The 19,181-nt window shown below is 41.9% G+C and overlaps 1 protein-coding gene across 4 annotated transcripts in view; it reads right to left on the bottom strand.

Annotated features, from left to right (window-relative positions):
- UBE2F (ubiquitin conjugating enzyme E2 F (putative)) overlaps positions 1-19,181 on the bottom strand; it is an 82,306-nt gene that overhangs the window by 16,913 nt on the left and 46,212 nt on the right. For 2 of the 4 annotated variants that reach the window (XM_080632041.1, XM_080632039.1), the window contains exons 8-10: positions 14,209-14,241; positions 11,762-11,824; positions 3,558-5,132 (exon numbers count right to left, since the gene is read on the bottom strand). In XM_080632041.1, coding sequence (XP_080488167.1) covers positions 4,893-5,132; positions 11,762-11,824; positions 14,209-14,241 — 336 coding nt within the window. In that variant the 3' untranslated portion in view covers positions 3,558-4,892. Of the gene's footprint in view, positions 1-3,557; positions 5,133-11,761; positions 11,825-14,208; positions 14,242-19,181 lie in introns of those variants that run through there. The other 2 variants (XM_080632042.1, XM_080632040.1) reach the window with 1 other exon arrangement.

The raw sequence follows: 19,181 nt of genomic DNA, 5'->3' as shown, positions 1-19,181 counted from the left end.
CCAGCTTCATGATCATGAAAGGAAAAAAACCCAACCATTTTTCTTTAAATTCACTTCTTCAGTTTATTATTAAAGACATCAAAATGAAATCTCTTACAATTACTATTAATTATTATAAGATAAATCAAGACAAGGTGAAAAGCTTGGCTTGAATGCAGCCAATGGAGAAAAAACCAGACTGGTAGTGTTGAAACATTAATTTTCATTCCTGATGAAGCAAATAAGAGTCTTAAACCAGAGGACCATTTTGTCTGTTACTCTTTCAGGGTTATCTACCTACTTAAGCTTTGCAGACAGACATCTGTGAATTTTCAGACGATATGAAATAAACTGAATATTGAAAAGATGCCCAAACCTGGTTTACTGCCTCTTCCTCCTATTAAATATAATTCCTATTTACTTTTCAAGAGGGATTTCAGCTCATGGGTTCATGTGCTCAATGCTACTAAAGAATCAAAAGCAGCTCTTGTTTTCTACAACAAGCACTGTAAGTACTTTGGAAACTATAAAGGACTTATTTTTAGATGAGTGATATGCTAATACCCCAGCAGTGTCAGACTGGTGCTTCACTGCAGTAATGTAAGGAACCCAGCCACCCACAGTGGCAGCAACTGTGAGGTACCTCGTCCCTACAGATTTCACTGCACCCCATCAGGTCCTTTTGGCCAGCAGCACCATCACAAGTTGCTTCTGTTGTTGCAATTGCCCAATCTATTGGGTTTAAGTATCTGTAAGCACAAAATTAGAGTGCTTGACCATAAGCTGACATAGCGTAGAGCACTACCTAATCAGAGAAGAAGTCATGTAACAACCAGCATCCTTATGATATCCTCAGATAAGAAAATCCAGTCGGATGCTTGATTAAAGGGCTCTGGATAGACACGGCTGTTAAACTGTTCCTATGAAATTTATAGAAAGCCTGATTCTTTTTCCAGTGCTCAAAACCACTACAAAATCTGCCAAAATTAATGTCCACATTAACAACTGCTGACTCCAATGGCCAGGGCTGGCCACATAACTGCATATGGATAAGAATGGCAGCTATGGTCAATCTTTACAATCCACAGGTGGCCACGGGCTCAAAAGCAGTAACTTATTTGTAGCTTCTGAGGAGTAATAAAATGTGTTACATGACAAGTAATTTGGAGGTTACCTGGTAGATGTTTTACTATTGAAATAAAGACCTTTCAAGACACCAGAAAAAAAGGTATTTCTGGCTTCATGGATTTTGTTACTGAGTATGCACACTCCTGACAAGGAAGGCAGTACATAATAATAAACTCAAGTTTTCAGATAGTTATCTCCTAAATCTGACAACACAGGTCTGGAATCCATAGAAAAGACCCACTCCCTGGCATCATTTCATCTGGTAGCTGTAACCAACCCACTTCCCTCCATTTACTTTGCCAAACCAAATGTGAGGCTAAACAAGGTGATATTTGAAGTCAGCATCAGCATGGTGTTGGAAAGAGAGTCCAGAAAAATTTGTATATTGCTATCTACCACATTCTTATGCCACGTTCAACAGGTCATCAAGTGAAACATCAGACTATTTTGATAGATGCTCAGCGTGAGATCCTCCTGACTGACATGGAAGCAAACTTGGTTTTGTAACTAAGATAACAAACAAGCAAGATGCTGTCAGATGTTATCCCTTCAGGCTGTTTGAAGTAAACCATCAGCCACCATACCCAAAGTGCTGGCAAAAGCTAAGGCTCTGGACAAAGAATAGCATGACTAAGGAATGACTACCTTTAACTAAAAAACAGCCAGGTACTCTGCACAAGGTGGAAGGTGTTTCTGGACTCCAGTTTTTGATGCATCTTTCTCTCCTCGACTCATTTTAGAGCAGGAAACTACTCTGTCACAATAAATTAAAAAGTAAAAGGGATGGATGAAGGCAGAACTTCAAGCACGCCGCAGAGCTGTCAGTCATGAATTTGATGGTATTGACAAGAATGCAGCAGAAAACAGGCTGCTAACATGACATGCTGCAACTCAGAACTCTCTGCACAATTAGCAAAACACAAGGCTACCCCCATCACATTGGAGCTGGATATTCTATTACATCCTTCCACCAACAGCAAAGTTACATTTTGGTTTTGTCTCCATTCATTTATGCAAGATTACATTAGGGGATGTTAACCCAGCATGTTACCAACAGCTTGTGATCCGTCTCTGTACTGCGATCAGACTTTGTTCTTGTGTACAGGAGAAAGGAATGAATGGCAGCTAATCTGTATTCATACTTCATTATGCCCCTGGGTCTTGCAGGAATAGTTAATACATTTTCATGGGCCATGCTGAAAGGGAGGAAGGACAGTTAGCTAATGCTGGTTTGTGGAACAGCTGCTAAAACATCAATGCAAAACTAAAGACACAGCCTGAAAAACTCTGTTCGGTCTCAATCCTTTTTTAATTGAAGGAGAAACTGAGGTCACCAGCACTTCGCACATTTAGATGCACAGTACGGCTTGTGTTTTCCAAGCTACGACGAAGCGTCAAATGCCAATCTGAGCCTTCTGCTCTGCCAATAATTGATAAAGATGCTTCCCCAATAGCTGTCAAATAATCCTTCGATCATCTACATTCTCCATTTGGTCGGCTTGACAGATGAAAGCAGTGGCTTATTATTAAAACATTTTCAGCTTTCAGTTTGTTATGGCATTATGTTATTGGCCAAGACTTAGGGAACAAACTCTGAAAATGACACAAGAATGTGCCCATTTTTTTAAACCCTTGATAATAATTTAGTAAAACTTCAAAGCACCCAACAGTTGAACGTTTTCAGTGTGGGAGTACAGGACAGAGGCTGGCATTCCACTTAAGTGAAAGATAAGACAGTCACATCTTTGAAGATGGACTCCTAATGTATTCTGACCTTCATAGGTAAGTTTGTAAAGCTAGGAGGAGGGAAGGATCACACAACCATAATGACCTTTTAAACACCCCACAACTAGGAAAAAGCTTGTGCGGCACTAAAAGAGGCAATAGTTGTGGACTCTGAGCTCACAGAGCCCTCCTCTTGCAAGCATGCATGCTGTAGTGATTATTTCCAGGTTGCACACAGGGTCATGGCAAATGCTTTCCTCTAAACATCCAGCCAGATGTTTTCACAACACCTAGCTGGCTTCATCTCAACCATGTGTGCAGGAAACACTTAGTGAAAAAGCAGTGACTGCAACACAGAACAGAAGAACCGCCTCTTTAGCCAAGCTGCAAACTCAAAAATTTCCACCATCAAAAGCATTTCTACCAACAGAACTGACAAGGTTATTACAACAACATATAAGAGATAATTTAGTCAGAAGGCTCTTCAGTAAAAGCTGGTGGAAGGGACTGAAGAGCCACCCACGCCAAACAGAAAGGAGAGCTGTGATGTCTAGCTACATCTACTGCTTCCCCATGACAACTCTCCCAGTTGCTGTGGTAGGGGAAGAGTACTGCCAGCTCAGGGGAAGGTGACTCAAAGGAGCATCTCTTCTCCTTCCTCAGACATGAAGCCTCAGGGTCACCTACAGAAACTGGCAAAGCAAAGGTTCTCCCTCTGTACTGTGCAATGTGACAATGAAAGGCGCTTTTAGGTGCTCCATCACTTCTCCCCACCATGTGCCCTGAGGTTAAACAGGCAGGGTGCAGCTGAGAAACTGAGCCTAAACACTTAGGAGCATCTAGCACAACTGATCCCTGCATGGCTGCTCCTCTAGCACCAGCTTAAACACCTTAACAATAACGTTTTTTAAACAGCACCTGAAATGAACTTCAAGTAAATGTCTTCGAAATAATTTCTGTCCTAAGGTAACTTTTCCAGCTGCCTTGAGCCATCACTCAACTTTAGGAATCCGAGCGTAAAAAATGAAAACAGTGATGATCAGAATTCTTCAAAGATCATTAGCACTGTTTGCATATGAAATTTCACAGGGATACTTTTGGGAAGCTGGAAAAGTCTAACGAAGTTTATGGCTCTAATGGGGAGCTGCTGGCAAGGGTAGCAAGTCTGACAAAGAGAACTGGGCTGAAAATAATGCATTAATGAATTAAATGAGCATTATTTTAATAAAAAAAATTCCTTGAGGAAGGCGTTAGAAAAAGCATTTTGTCATTTTGCAAATGCACCTTTGGAGTGCATTGCCCAGATCCAATCCAATAAAGAAACAAGCATTTGGATAGAAGCAGCATATAAACTTGGGTAATACAGTGCTGGTATCTGAGTTTTGATCTACCAGTATGCTTTTGACTACTTTGCAAAATCAAGCCATTTCAGCTGTTTTCAGTTTCTTCAAGGAACACTACCCATCAAAGGAATACAGCTATTGCACATAATTCAAAATTATCTGAAAATAAAATGCTTCTTTAGAGCTATTTCTAGTGCTTTTTATCACAAATAATATCTCCTCTGAAATGTACAGTGAGAAGATGCAGCATGTGAACCATGAAATTTAATTTCTTATATTTTATATAGTATGAATGTTTTATATTAAAATGTACTATCCAAACAAACTGTTTTGTACAACAGTCACTATAGACCAGTGGACAATCTTTGTAATTCTCATTCAACTGCTAACAATTAAATCTAACAAGCAGAAAACCCAGTGAAGAACATCCACAGGAAAGCTTTTGCTTCCAGCCACACAAACCCAATTAATTCAAAGCTGGGAGAAATGTTCTTGCAGGTTATTCATTCTCCGTTTATGAAGAGGTGAACCAATCCAAATGCTCTGATCAAGACAAGTTAATGCAATAAATGATGCATTCCCCACAACAGTCACGATACCTCTGCTCTTGGGCTCTGCAGCCTAAATCTCAAAGGATTAAGCCACTCTGTCCTTGAGTTTTACATAAAGCCAAAGATAAAAGAGTCTAAGCAGTTTGGAGGTGAGGAAAAAGATGCTTCATTCCTTTCCAGCACAGACGTTGGCTGATGTCTCATGTGAAGGCCAGTAGTTCATATTACTCAGTTGGGTCAATAAGCAAAGGTGTTGATCTGCACTGAAGATGCCACTGCCAGCTGCTCTTTCTGTTTCTGTGAAGTTTGGGATGGTTCTGGAGAAACGGCAAGGCGAGAGACCTGATCTCTTCCCAACAGAAAGAATCACTGCAGAACCTAGGTCCTCAAATGTATACTCAAATGCCTTTGATATAAAAATGGTAACAAAAAAAGAGCAGATATGACAGAGGAACAAAGAAGTTACTGTAAGATCAGTTAAACAAATTACTTTAAACCAGAAGACCTGAGGAAGAAATACAGATAATGAATACTTTTTCCAAAACTTTCAAGTTTTAATTTCATTTTGTGTTACTGCTTATCTGTTTAGAGGATCCAACACACCTGTAACATGCTAGCATTGGTATCATGCTTTTCATTCAGATGCCTCAAGTAACAATTGAGACTAGTCTTCTGATATATGGAATTACATTAATAGAAGAAAACTAGCTTCAAAGTGATCACTGACAAGAGACCAAGAAGAACCCAAATTTGAAGACACTATTTAGTTTCAAATGCATTTCTTCAGCTACACAGAAAAATGGATTTTCAAGGCAGACTTAAATCTTAATGTGATTACACCCTTACTATGTATGAGCACAGAAATAAAAAGCCAGGAGGATAAAAGTACAGCTGGCCATGACATTATTTTGGAGCAGTCTTTTAGAAGGATTGAATCTGAAATGATACACAGGCAGCGAGCTCTGGGACTCTGTAACTGTCTGAAGGCATTATCAGTTAGACTGTAAACTTCAGCAGAGATGAAAGGTCCCAAATCTGCCAGCTTCTGAATTTAGCACCCCCCAGAGTAGCTTGGGAAGAAAGCACACGTTCCCAGTCTGTGTGGCAGATTGATTTATAGCATTTGATAAAACCTGAGGTGAGACACAAGAGCAGTAACCCCTTTCCACTTTGAGAATGTGCTTCACAAGTCAGACTTTGTAGTTCCTGTTTCTTAAAAAACCCCAAACGATCACAAGCGAAAACCCCAGTGAGGTTGAAATCACTTCTGGTGACAAAGAAGTTTTACACTTCCAAGTTGTTGCTGATTCTTGGTGGCTCCAGAACTAAGGAAGCTATGCTGGGCAAGGACAGCTGTTGACGCAGAGGGACAATCTCGTGGGGGGACAATTCAACTTTCTGTATTTCCAAACAGATGCCTAAAGACCTTCCACAGACATGCCTGTATTTGTTTCTTACTTACGATGGTTACTTACAGGCTATTACTGACAACTTTCCTGCAATGATTTACCTGTCTCCGGAAGATACCTTAATGTCCCCTTCAGAATCTGGCCCAAGCACTGGCATTTGATCAGTTGCTGCTGGCCTGACCAGTTGCCCAAGAAAGCGTTTGAGAAATCAAGATTATTCTATAAAAATGAACAGTTTGTTATTTCAGGATTGAAAAAACCTACATACAGTTATGAAAGGTTATAAAAGCTCTTCAGTGAAATACGTAGTCGGCAACTGTTCTCAATTATCAATGGAATTTCTAAAGGAATTAAATTAGTGCTTTCACTTGTAAAGACAACAGTCCTCAAGTAACTCAAGGAAAATGTTCATCCCAGAAGACTCATTAGAACAACCTCCAAAGACCGCAAGCAATTGAGAAGAGAGACTTTTCTTTAAGCCTAGTTTCCTAAGGAACTAAGGCTATATAGCGCACTTAAAATCCCAAGAGGAAGATGCGGCTTCAGACTCCATAACACCATGAACATTATAAATCCATCTCCACAGAAACAAACCTGAAATCAAAATTTTATCACCAAGAGAAGCCTTTAAGAAATTAAAATAGCAAAAGCCAAGCAGTGACGTATTTTCTTGTGTAAAAAAAAAGGCAAAAAAGGAGAAAAGATTCATTAGCTGTCACAGCAGCATGGAAGTGACACAAGGAAAAGTTTGTCCGAACAACCTCTCTTTCCCAATAGCTTCTGGCTTTGTGTATCACCGGTGTTGGCAGTGCATGATTTATCTGAGCGTGTAGTTCATGAAAATATAGCATTATCCCAGGTGAAATGAGGCTGGCAATGCTGTTCTCAGTGGTTTTTGGAGGAATTTTGCTCGTGTGCCAGCATTACTCTCCTAAGGAATCAGAATGACATGATTTGAGCAGGAGTAGAAACCACAACTATAAGGATGATCTATTAAAAACTAGAGACCATAAGAATGACACCATAAGCACATAATGAGTTGTCCAGAAGAAAGTTTAACTGCAGTATGTTATATATAAATTCCAACTCTCTTGAATTTTCCCCTTCAAATTCTTACAAATGTATGATCCCCCTTTCCTCAGAATAAAACCACGTCTACAAACATTATAACAGTGTATAAAGCTACATGAAGACAATGGACTAGAAATATCATCAGTGACAACCAGAGATGCTAAAATTCAGCTAGAGTTAAAACCCATGCTGCTTTCTAAAACCTGGGCCAGAACCAAGCTCCGACACACAAACCTATGGAAAATAATTCATCATTAAGGTATCAGAACAACAGCTACAAGCTTTACTACTGATCTAGCCATGGAAAAGCTAGGGAAACAATTCTAAGTCCCTTCGCTGATGGCAGCAGACAACAGCTAGGGGACAAAAGGCAAAACCGAGACTCCCTTTTACACAGGGTTGTGGTGCTGCATGTTCTTTAAAACCAAACAGACAATTGGGAAATACAACAATGCAGGTATAAATCAGGAGTACTGGCACCAGGAGTGCCTGTTGGAAGCAACATGCTGGATCCTTGGTAAACCCATAGTTATTCCGATGAGATTTCTCAGCTTTGGCACTTCAGAGCCCATGAAAGAAGACATGCTATATTTTCACAAGGGGAAAAACATTCTTCTCAGCATGCCATCTATCTTCCTCTTTCACAGTGACACAGCAGGAAGTGTTTCCGTGCACTGAATACTGACAGACAAGTTCCACTGAGAAGATGGAAAGACCGTGCAAGAAAACACACACAGAGTGAATACTGAGGTAATCTCTTTTCCTAGCGCTTGTGAAAATGGATGTTGATGACTCTGCCCAAATCTGTTGTACAAATGATCAGCAACAAAAAGACCTTGGCAAGGTGAAAGAGCTGTACAGTTACAAACGCTGCCTTAACAACATGTATTTTAAAGCAGCCTTAACATACGTATTAAAAAATAATTCATGTAGAAGTGAGTTGGATTGTCACTGGCTGAAGGAAGCTGAAATGGAAGAAGTTCAGTAACTGACAGAAGGATGCTCCAGAGGTTGGAAGCTGAAGCTGCACTAACTTAGATCTCAGATAAGAAACAAGAAACAGGTTTTTTTTAAAGCAATTAACTGAACAACTTGAGCTCTGAATTGTGTCTTATTTTGATATCTTCGAACGAGGCTGCTTTCTCAAAAGCTACAACTATGTGCTCAGGTATAAACCAGAGATTTAATGCCAAAATGAAGAATTGCGTTATGCAGGAAAAGATCACAAATGTCCCTTCTAGCCTCATCCGTAACACACTCATAGCACATATGTTTTCTAAGAACCAGTAAGAGGGATTTGATATCTGTGTGACTTCTTTCAGCATCTGCAAGGCAGCAGCCTTGGGACTGCACGAACTCCTGCTTTGTATTTTCACTAACCAGAGGCAGGCTTCAGATGAGCTGTTTAACCTCTCCGGCTGCCACACTTAAGCCTGGAATGTCAGCAAAGGGATCCCAGGATTTCAAATCTGAACTAACATCAGTGAAATCCTGAGTCACCTCCTCCAGTACCATAGAAGACAGCTCAAGGTAGAATCATAGAATCATAGAATAGTCAGGGTTGGAAAGGACCTTAAGATCATCCAGTTCCAACCCCCCTGCCATGGCCAGGGACACCTCGCACTAAACCATGGCACCCAAGGCTCTGTCCAACCTGGCCTTGAACACCACCAAGGATGGAGCATTCACAACCTCCCTGGGCAACCCATTCCAGTGCCTCACCACCCTCTCAGTAAAGAATTTCTTCCTTAGATCCAGTCTAAACTTCCCCTGTTTCAGTTTGAACCCGTTACCCCTTGTCCTGTCACTACAGTCCCTGATGAAGAGTCCGTCCCCAGCATCCTTGTAGGCCCCCTTCAGATACTGGAAGCTGCTCTGAGGTCTCCACGCAGCCTTCTCTTCTCCAGGCTGAACAGCCCCAATTTTCTCAGCCTGTCTTCATACAGGAGGTGCTCCAGCCCCTGATCATCCTCGTGGCCTCCTCTGGACTTGTTCCAACATTTCCATGTCCTTTTTTATGTTGAGGACACCAGAACTGCACACAATGCTCCAAGTGAGGTCTCACGAGAGCAGAGTAGAGGGGCAGGATCACCTCCTTCGACCTGCTGGTCACGCTCCTCTTGATGCAGCCCAGGATACGGTTGCTTTCTGAGCTGCGAGCGCACACTGCAGCTGGCTCATGTTCATTTTCTCATCGACCAACACCCCCAAGTCCTTCTCTGCAGGGCTGCTCTGAATCTCTTCTCTGCCCAACCTGTAGCTGTGCCTGGGATTGCTCCGAGGTGCATTTGTTTTAGCTGTTACAAGCCATATACTCTCATGCTGTCAAATGACCAAAGGTGTTTTCTTACAGTATCTGCCAGTTTGTGCACAATATTATCTATATATAGATACATTCATACATCTGTTTGTATCGAGGTTGTGCATGCAGGCATATATATTACATATACACTATTTGTACTATGCATGCAAAAATGTCTCAGGGAAAAACCAGTATTCCCACATTCATTGTATTTCAAGTATTTTCTTAAGATAGGACCAAAGCAGTTTGGCTTCACAACAATATGCTTATACGCTACAGGATATCTATGCCCGAGAGAGACAAAAACTAACTCAAACTGCAACTGCGCCCTTTGAAGGCAACTGTAAAAGCAGCCAGTTCTCTCCCTTGCATCATTTATTCTCTCCAGACAGGTATCATTAGTTGTGTCTTGATGTTGCTGTAAGACAGACTATGGAAATCCAGCACTACCTGGTCTGTCACTATCAACTGAATACCTAAACTAAATTCAGATCTGGTTTAAAAACAGATAACATAGCTGAATAAGAATTTTATAGGTGCCTGTGAGGAGATTACTTAAGAGTTTACTAAATAAAAAATGTATGTTCCAAAGCTATTTTTAATCTAGAAGACTTGTCAAAAAACCTACTCAATTTCCCTTTCACTTCTTCACCAATCCCAAACTCCCATGCTATTAGTGTAGCAGTAGGTGTTTTGAGTGCTCACCTCTCCATTTTTGAGAGAGGTGTGTTTATAAAAAGCAGGTAACATCCTTCCTGCAGATTTCCAAGATTTCCCATTTCTGAATGAGGCTGACACATGCCGGACAGCGAGTTCTTAGCATTTCATCACTCCCTGAGAAGAGGACATCACTGTCTGGCTGGTCTGAGGTCTAACGATTTCCTCAAAGCATTGGTAAGGCTTGTCTGTCACATCAACACATTTGACACAGGACTGTACTAGTACATGGGAGCATCTCTCCTTACCAAAATCTTCCCCAGACACCAGACAAACCTTCCAGCAGTTAGAAGAAATCAAGTGCCAAATTTGATACTCAGCAATAGGGGTGTAGCCACGTCATTCCCCAATTCCCCTGGCAGGGTATTAGAGAATACATCAGTTTAACAATGCCAACAAAGTTATTCAGCCTGATACCTCCACTACGCTGGTTTTGTTTCTTGGGCTGTATTCCCTCTGTGACTATTTTCAGTGTTTCATGGCTTGTAAGGCTTCCTGACACTCTTTGCCAAAATGAAGTAATAAAACCATAAAACCCTTCCTCTTCCAGAGGAAAAGTTTTCCCAACTCGGGCCTACGGTCTCAGCCCAGCTCTGCAAAACACACATACATACCAGAACAGCTACAAGAACTCATTAAACAAAAAACAGTTGAAAAGATGATCTTGCAATCCCAATCATTTCTCTTGAAAAAATGAGACAAATGAGGTGCACTGCGTGACTCACACTGAATTCTTCAAATCAACAGTTACCTGAAAGCTTTCTTCAATCTTTAAGGTTAACTTCAACAGACGTATCAAAAGGGTTTAATTAAAACAAAAGATCTTGAATATGCCAGGTGTAACTTCTATGTGTTTGGGATATGTATGTATATAATGTAACAGGACACAGTTTCAGAGATCCATAGAGGGGAGAAGTCAGTACTGTTGCTCACCACTACCTCCATGCTCAGTCTCAGCTGAGAGGTACATCTCACAGATGTTCATCAGATCACTAACCAACACCATGTTTTGTTTTTTCCATAACACACACAGAACAAAGAAGATCAGTGAAAAGAAAATAAAGTTCTCGTCTGCTAAAAGTGCCCAGACTTCTCCTGGCTTAATAAAAACATGCAACATGTAGAAGCTGTGAAGAAAAAAAAACACATTTGAAAGAGACAGAGAGGGATGAGATCCTTTTACAGACCTTAAAAGGTAAAGGCTGCTCACGTAACTGCACCAAACCAATTCCTTACCATTTGCTGCACAAAACACATACAACTTTGAGGAATATCTCAGAATCAAGGAGGAAAAGATCATCTATTTTGGGGATATGACTACATTATGGTCAACAAGTCCAGCACATGGTGACTAACACTACTGCATTGAATTTACTTTCCCAGAGAAAGCACATTTTGTTTGACTAACTGGTGGCTGATTCAGTGAGTCACTCGACTGCCTGAAGTACCAGCTCCTATACTTTAAAAGGACTGACTGGGAACCATGTATGTGCATTGGATTAGGAACAACATGCTTTAAATAAACCACTGACTCACCTTGTCACGCAAGTGATGCTCTGCAGCCTCAATATTCAAAGGATCGTCAAAATTCAGAAGATCCTGGCAAAAGAACAGAGAACATTATAGGGTTCCCACTCACTGCATCATACAAGGAATCCAAAGCCCTAATGAACAAGATAATGAATCAAAGCAAGACCAGTGAGTAGAGCACCATATTTTCTCACTACCTTGATAGGTAGCGCTATTGAAGGTAAATGCAAATAAGTGATGATTGCAAACCGAATTACAAGTTAATGAAAGGACAACAGTAGCAAGGCATTTGACCCCATCCGGTGGCACACAGTCCTGTGACACTTCTCTGGCAGTCATGCATTTCTGCTTGAAAATGGAGACAGTTTTAAATCAAAATTTGAAGGAACATTCAAAGTTTCAGGAGGCAGAATTCCTGTTGACTTTAGTTCAAGGTAAGATAAAGCATTAAAAAACCCCTGCAAACAGCGTGATGATAAAGCAGGAAGAGTTTCATAGAATCGTGGAATGGTTTGAATTGGAAGGCACCTTAAAGCTCATCCAGTTCCAACCCCCCTGCCAAAGGCAGGGACACCTTCCACTAGAGCAGCTTGCTCCAAGCCCCGTTCAACCTAGCCTTAAACTGCCAGGGATGGGGCAGCCACAGCTTCTTTGGGCAACCTGTGCCAGTGTCTCACCACCCTCATAAGTGAACACCATTTTTCTTAATGCCATTTCCATAGCAAAGCAATTTCATCCACCCTGAGAAGAAGCTACATAACCTGGAGTCTGACCGACAGGACAGATTTGGTGCCATGGGAAAAACAGGGCCCAGGGGAAAGGGACTGCAAACAGCCGAAGAACTAAGGACATGTGGGGCCAGGGAGCAGAAATAGTCAAGATAAATCTCAGGTCTACCCGTTTAATCTCTGTAAATATTAACTTTGGAATGAGTATAGGGTTAATAACAATGGAGACCAAGATGCTGATAGAAGGGGCATATCATAATGTCATAAAATGGTTTGGGTTGGAAGGGACCTTAAAGATCATTTAGTATGTTACAAGTAACACTGAATCACAACCCTCTATTCTGTCTGCAGCCCAGATCATTTTCCCCAGTTGAAGGTTAGTGACAGAAGTGAAATACCATTGTTTCACACATGTGAAAAGTGTGTGCCACTCTCCGACTTGTTTTCAAGTAGCAAATCTCCCATTTCACTCAAAGCAGGACACCAATCCACTTCATTTTCACTGGCTTTCTTCAAGAAAATCCCAAAAGAATCTGCAAGGCCAGTACGATCCAGTGCCAGCTTTTCAAAGCCTAATATTTTAGCAGAAGCTGCGTGTGAGGGAAATCCAAGAGGCAAGCTCAGTAGCACAGCTCCTACTGGCCATGACAAATCCCCATGGCCTGGGATGCGTGACTATCAAACCCTGCAGCTGTTTGCCCAATGGGTTATTCTTACATGCAGTTTTGCCTCTGCAGACACACCTCTGTACCTCCAGTGGATTTTGCTTTCTTCCAGCTAATCAGCATGCAGTGAGAGACTAACTGTGAAATGCTATTACTCTTTGTTGAAAGAGAAATGCTCTCCAAACCTCTAAATCAATTTCCCAAAGAAGCTGCTGAAACAAATCAAGCCTTTGGATTCCAAGAAAGCTGAGCAGACTGTAGCCTGCCACTGGTTTGGGCTGTGCTAGAGGTCTTAGAAACGCATCATGATCCTGAGAGCGTGCTGGAAGCACAACCACTGCTCTGCACCCCTCCTCCCGCAGGGAGTAGTGGAGGGAATTCCCTTCTCCAAAACCAGGCTTCGGTTAGTGAAGCCCACAGTGATGCTCCTCATCCAAAGCTTTTCACAGCTTCCTCTGTATGACCTGGAGCGGCAATCAAGTTAGTGCCCTTCTTTGCTTCTTCCTGACCCTCCTACCCAACTGCAATGGCTGTGGAAGGGGACTGTAATCCTGACCTCCCTAAAAAGCAGCTTTTGTATGGTGAAGACTTAGCAAATTCTGCGAGTGGGTCCTGAGGCCTTTAACAAAGGACGTAAATGTTCAGAAGAGGAATGAGACTGCAGGGCAGTCGTTAATCCCCAAATATAATTTAAAAAACCCCCCTGTAACACCCACACAATTCCTCCTCAGAGCAATATGATTTTCTATTTCCTGAAATGCAGTGGAGGAATTTCAACCCATGGAAGATCCCATGATACCGAAATATCCCAAAATAGATTTGCAACCAAAAGTAAAAACGATGTACGAAAAACCCTAACATTTGAGCTGATCTGTAGGAGTCCTGCAGTTACACAAACAAAAGCACAAACTGATTTCATACTTGTACAACACCCACTGAAGCCAAAGGAAACAACGACCTTCAGTTTCAGGGGGAACAGACAGGGTTCGTATTAGGTGATGCTGAAACCAAACCAGACAGGGAAGAGGAAAGTGGATATACAAAATAGTCATTTACTTACAGTAAATAACGAGTTTAACCCCCAGACAACATCCTGCAAAGGAAAAGCACAGTCAGTTAGGCATGCACATCAGGTGTTTTGATCACATTCACATACTTTATTTTTCTATTAACCCATGAAATTACTGGAAATCAAATGTAGATCACGGGCAATGCTTTACTAATTCAAGTCAAAATACTGGAAAAGCTTTCCCATTTCATGGATGCTGCATACTCAGAAGTGCCCATAAAACATACTCAAATACAAGTTCAGATCTTTCTGTGTGTATCGGAGCCTTATACTTGTTGCTTCTCTGCTCAAGAAGAAGAATAATACTTTAGTATATGCCACCAACTGAAAACTGCACTGCTTAGCTCAAAGGGTGGGTATAAAACTTGATCCAGCAATCCATTCTTAAAATTCAGAAATTAAGATGGTGTCAGACAAGCATTTGAAACTGTGTCAAAATAGCAGAGGAAAGAGATTCAGGCATAGTCTAAGTACGGAGAAATGCTGTTCTTACATGAGCATATGTCTCAAATCATTTTACTGCCTTTCAAGTATCTATTTAAACACAGCTGAATAAAGAGGGCTTGCAATTCCTGCAAAAAAGGAAGCTTCAGGGGAATCTGCCTCCAAATTGTGTCATCAAACACAGCTTATTTAGGGGTTCTACTACCACTGGCCTCGTGGTCCACATCCTCCATTTACAACCTTCAAAGGCTAAGAAAACACACAAGATCCAAATATTACAGAAAGAGATCTAAAAGGATCATTCTGAGGGTAAGTTTTAATACCTAGAGAAAAGATTATTTTCTTTAGTAGCAACGTAACCGAGCTAATCTACTCCAACATCCCACTGAAGTCTGGGCTTTTGTCTGGAGCTCCCACCTATGAGACAAGTAAGATCAGCACTGCACCTCCTGCCCGTAAGGCAAGACTCTAAAGTCTGCCAGTACTCGACTGCCTGATCATGAAATCCACACTGCTCGATTTCCACTAGCGAGACAAACACCGCATGCAATTGATTCACGGCTAAAATGTACCTTTTACAATGAAGATAGAACACTCAAAGTAAAAACCTTCCTAGCCACAGCAAAGAACTTCAATAAACAAGCATATTTCAGCTCGTTTCCCATTCAGGGCTCTCTACTTGGAGTGGTGGACCACAGAAATCTGTATGCCTTAAGGCCACTATCCAATTACATCCTAATGAAAAAGACATGATGTAGAATCATAGAATGGTTTGGCTTGGAAGGGACCTTAAAGCTCTTCCAGTTCCAACCCCCGGCAAGGGCAGGGACACCTTCCACTAGACCAAGTAGCTCAAAACCCCATCTGACCTGGCCTGATTGGACTATTTCAAGTAGGAGATGAAAGCAAAAGTTTAAGTTCTGTACTTGTTCAACTAAAACACAGAAACTGGGCATAGCAGAGGTCAGCAAAACTTGGCATTAAGGAAACCTGTATTAAGCAATTCTGAGGATAAATTATTTGTACAGTACAGTTGTGCCAGGGGAAAAATAAGCCAAAGTCAGTGACTGAAGGAGAATTTCAGTGGTGTGGAAAGCCTAAAGAGTAGGAACAGGCATGAAGGTCTCAGCTTTCACTTCACTCTCCGGTATTCAGGTGTGTGAGGATGCATAACACAGCACAGGCTGCCATGGTGTCACCACTCCCAGGACCTGCTCTGGTGCCCAATGGATGCTGCCCCTGGCATGGATGCAGCATGAGGACTGATCGATGTAGGGTGTGTGACCAGGGATGGCTGAGATTGCCTCTGTCTCCAGCCAGCCACTCTGCTCCAGCAGATGCTCGGCCCCTTCCACTGCTGCCTTCAAAGGCTGTACTGTCCTCCAGGGATGCAGAGGGAATGTCTTGGGGGTGTTAAGAATTTCCTGTGTCTAATTTTAACCCACGGAGTATTTCCCACAACCTTTGATAATGGGGCACCAAAGCATGACAATTTGCTTTCTTCCACTTGAATAAAAATCATCTTTCATCTACAGCACACGACAGCACACTCATAACTGGAGAATATGAAGCAGAATACTGGGCATTAAAAAACATCCTGAAGAGATAAGAGGAGCTCACACTTGCACGCTAGGGTCTGTCCATTTCTAAGTCCTGCCTGAATGCCAAAACAGTATTCACAGGGCTGCAAACTGTTCACAACTCTTCAACCACTTGTCAGCAGAGCTAAAAAGAAACAAGCAGAAGAGCAACCCAGCCACACTGATTCTGAAGCCCTGAAGAGCTCAGCTTTTCTTTACACTGAACAGTCCTGAAGCTCCAGTCTCCCAGGTCCTTCCCACCACGATACTTGGGGATTGTATCTCCAGACAAAACAGCTTCTGCTCCAGTGCCGAGCCATACACAAGGGTTACAACTCAAACTAAAAATGTAGGTTATTTTCCCATTCCTTAAATACCCGCTTTTGAAGTTTACCTAAATCCTTCCAAAACTGGTATTTGCTGAACCCTGGTTTTACGACTTTGGGACACTTGATTCACTGAGGCTGGCTTTGCACGTACCACCACCTCCCCAAAAAAACACCCCAAAACAACACCACAAAAAAACCCCAATGGAAACCTCTGTAAGGCTGTGAGCTTTCAGTGCTGTACATTTCTAGTCCTTCGAGACACTAAAAAGCATAAAAGAATTATCATTATTGAATGACTTATGTGTGAGATTCTTAATATTGTTTCTGATGTTTCCACCTATTCAGGTTTTATGATTTCTTGGATTCATTTTATACTCTTGCATGGCTCTATGAAAAATGATGCTAAATAACTACCAGAGGGCAATACTTTTTGCAGTGAGTTTGAGGCTAGCCTGGATTTAAATCTAGGATATTAAGAAAGGGAAGTGGGATGGAACAGATGAACAAGAGTGAAGCAAGTATTTTGTATCTGAAAAACTTGACACTGGTGCCTTGCAAAAACAATCACTTCGAGTTACTGACTTCAGCAGAGCTGCTTGCTGCATGCACATAAGCCTTGCCTCAATGCTTGCTTTGCATTTTCTTGGCAAAACAAAAGGATTTGCAGGCCACTGAAGACCCTTGTCAGATATAACAGTTCAAAAACTTCTGTTTTCTTTTAATGGAATAAAGTATCATCCTTAGCAACATTTACTGAACTTCTGGCTTAAACACTCTGAAAACAGGAAATTAATCCTAAGTAGAAGTTTTAAAGGTTATCTGCACACATAGGAGCAGGGCATATGTTGCCTTCAAAGGTTACTAATACACACCTTTATGCTGCTCCACTTCAGTGAGAGAATCTACTTCAAAAGGAGAACCAGACACAGTGATCTGCCTGTTCCCACACCAAATACTTGATGAGGCTGTTTCCTTTACTATGCTTCCTTGTGCCTACTTTCTTCTACGTGCTTAACATCAAACTTCCAGAGCACAAGTACTGAGGAGTAACCTCAGAGCAAAACTGAGGAACTCCTGTGTGCTTTAGAACAAAGCAGCACAGCATGGTCTGCTCAGGATGGACCCTGCAGAAAAGGCTGTGGAATTCCCCAAGCTGCCACATCTGGTTTCTGCTCCAGTTGTGCCCAGGCAGGTCCTGCTCTCCTGGAGGCTTTGCATCAGCACAGACATCACCCACAGGGTTGGATACCTTCGTGAGCTAACTGCAGGTCTTGGGTATGCAAGTGTGTTTCATTCACATCTACTGTGTTAGTTCAAAGGATTCAAGTATGATACTTGAGCTAATGAGGCAATGTTCCCAAGCAGAACAGTACCTGGTTAAATCCATGGCGGGCAAGTGGAAGAGGGTATAAAGAAGGAAACGCACCCTGCTCCATGGCACTGTCACCATTTGGAGCTCAAGCACGGGGAATTCAACACAAGCAAGTCAGATCATCAACAGGCTGTTATAAATAACCCTTTATAATCGCCTTGTTTCACTCTTGAGTAGTTTTGTGTTGCACTGGAGTGAAAAGCTGCATTAAACCCCTGCCCACAGATTTATTTATGGCCAAATGAGGAAAAAAAAACCCCAAACTGCCACTGAGGCAATATTTACAGTTCAATCAAAATCCCAATTACAGCTTTTGAAGTGGCCTCTCCTGAGGTTGGGGAATCTCAAAGCACTGCAGTTGTCAGAGGTCCTAATTCAGGCAGCCACCAAATCTTTGCAAGTAGCAGTTCTCACACCCACTTCTCAAAAGCCATGCCATTGAAACCATGACACAGACAAGTGGTGAGCTGTGCTTGGCAATGTTTGTATATTAGAATTTCCCTTTAGCAGGCAAAACATATTTAATACATTAATTTAGGCACTGAACAAGCCAGACAAAAGCAACTAATGAAACTCCAATCAAAGAAACTTCTTTAAAGACCCAAGGAGAATTTCTGATCTAACAGACTGATTAAAGCTCACTGCTAAACCATTTCTATACATAATTTAACCCGTTCAGATCAATGAAAAGAGCAGCAGTCACTTATACAAGCAGATGGTTGAAGCAAGTGGTGATGTTTTGTTGGTTTTAGTTTGGGGGTTTGTGGGTTTTTTACACACTGAAGCAGTAGCTTCAATAAAACAAGTGCCAAACTTTTCCAAACTGTGATGTACAAAGGGCTTGAAATTACACTCAAAAACTCTGCATGCTGAAAGTGCATGGCTGTCTCCTGGGGCAGCTCTCTGCTGCCCCAGCTCAAGATGGTTTTCCATTTCCATTCACCTTCTTCTGTTGTCTCCTACAAACAAGCCCAGCTTCCTTCTGTCTTCACTGCAGCCTAGAAAACCAAGCACCCTTCATCCCACCCAGCCCCACCTTCCCCTGGCTCTGCTGGACTTCTCTTTCTGCCTCCTCAACATGCCTCCACCTACATCTCAAACTTCCCTCTTTGACTATGTGTGCCTGCGGCCCACAAGGCAAATCCTACCTTGGGCTGCATTCAAAGGAGCATGGCCAGCAGGTCAATGGAGGCGATTCTGCCCCTCTGCTCTGCCATGGTGAGACCTCCCCTAACATCC

Source organism: Psittacula echo (assembly GCF_963264785.1).
Source record: "Psittacula echo genome assembly, chromosome: 20".
In the NCBI taxonomy this organism is placed as follows: domain Eukaryota; kingdom Metazoa; phylum Chordata; class Aves; order Psittaciformes; family Psittacidae; genus Psittacula; species Psittacula echo.
The sequence above is the reverse complement of the archived record's forward strand: the minus strand, read 5'-3'. Positions and strand labels throughout refer to the sequence as shown.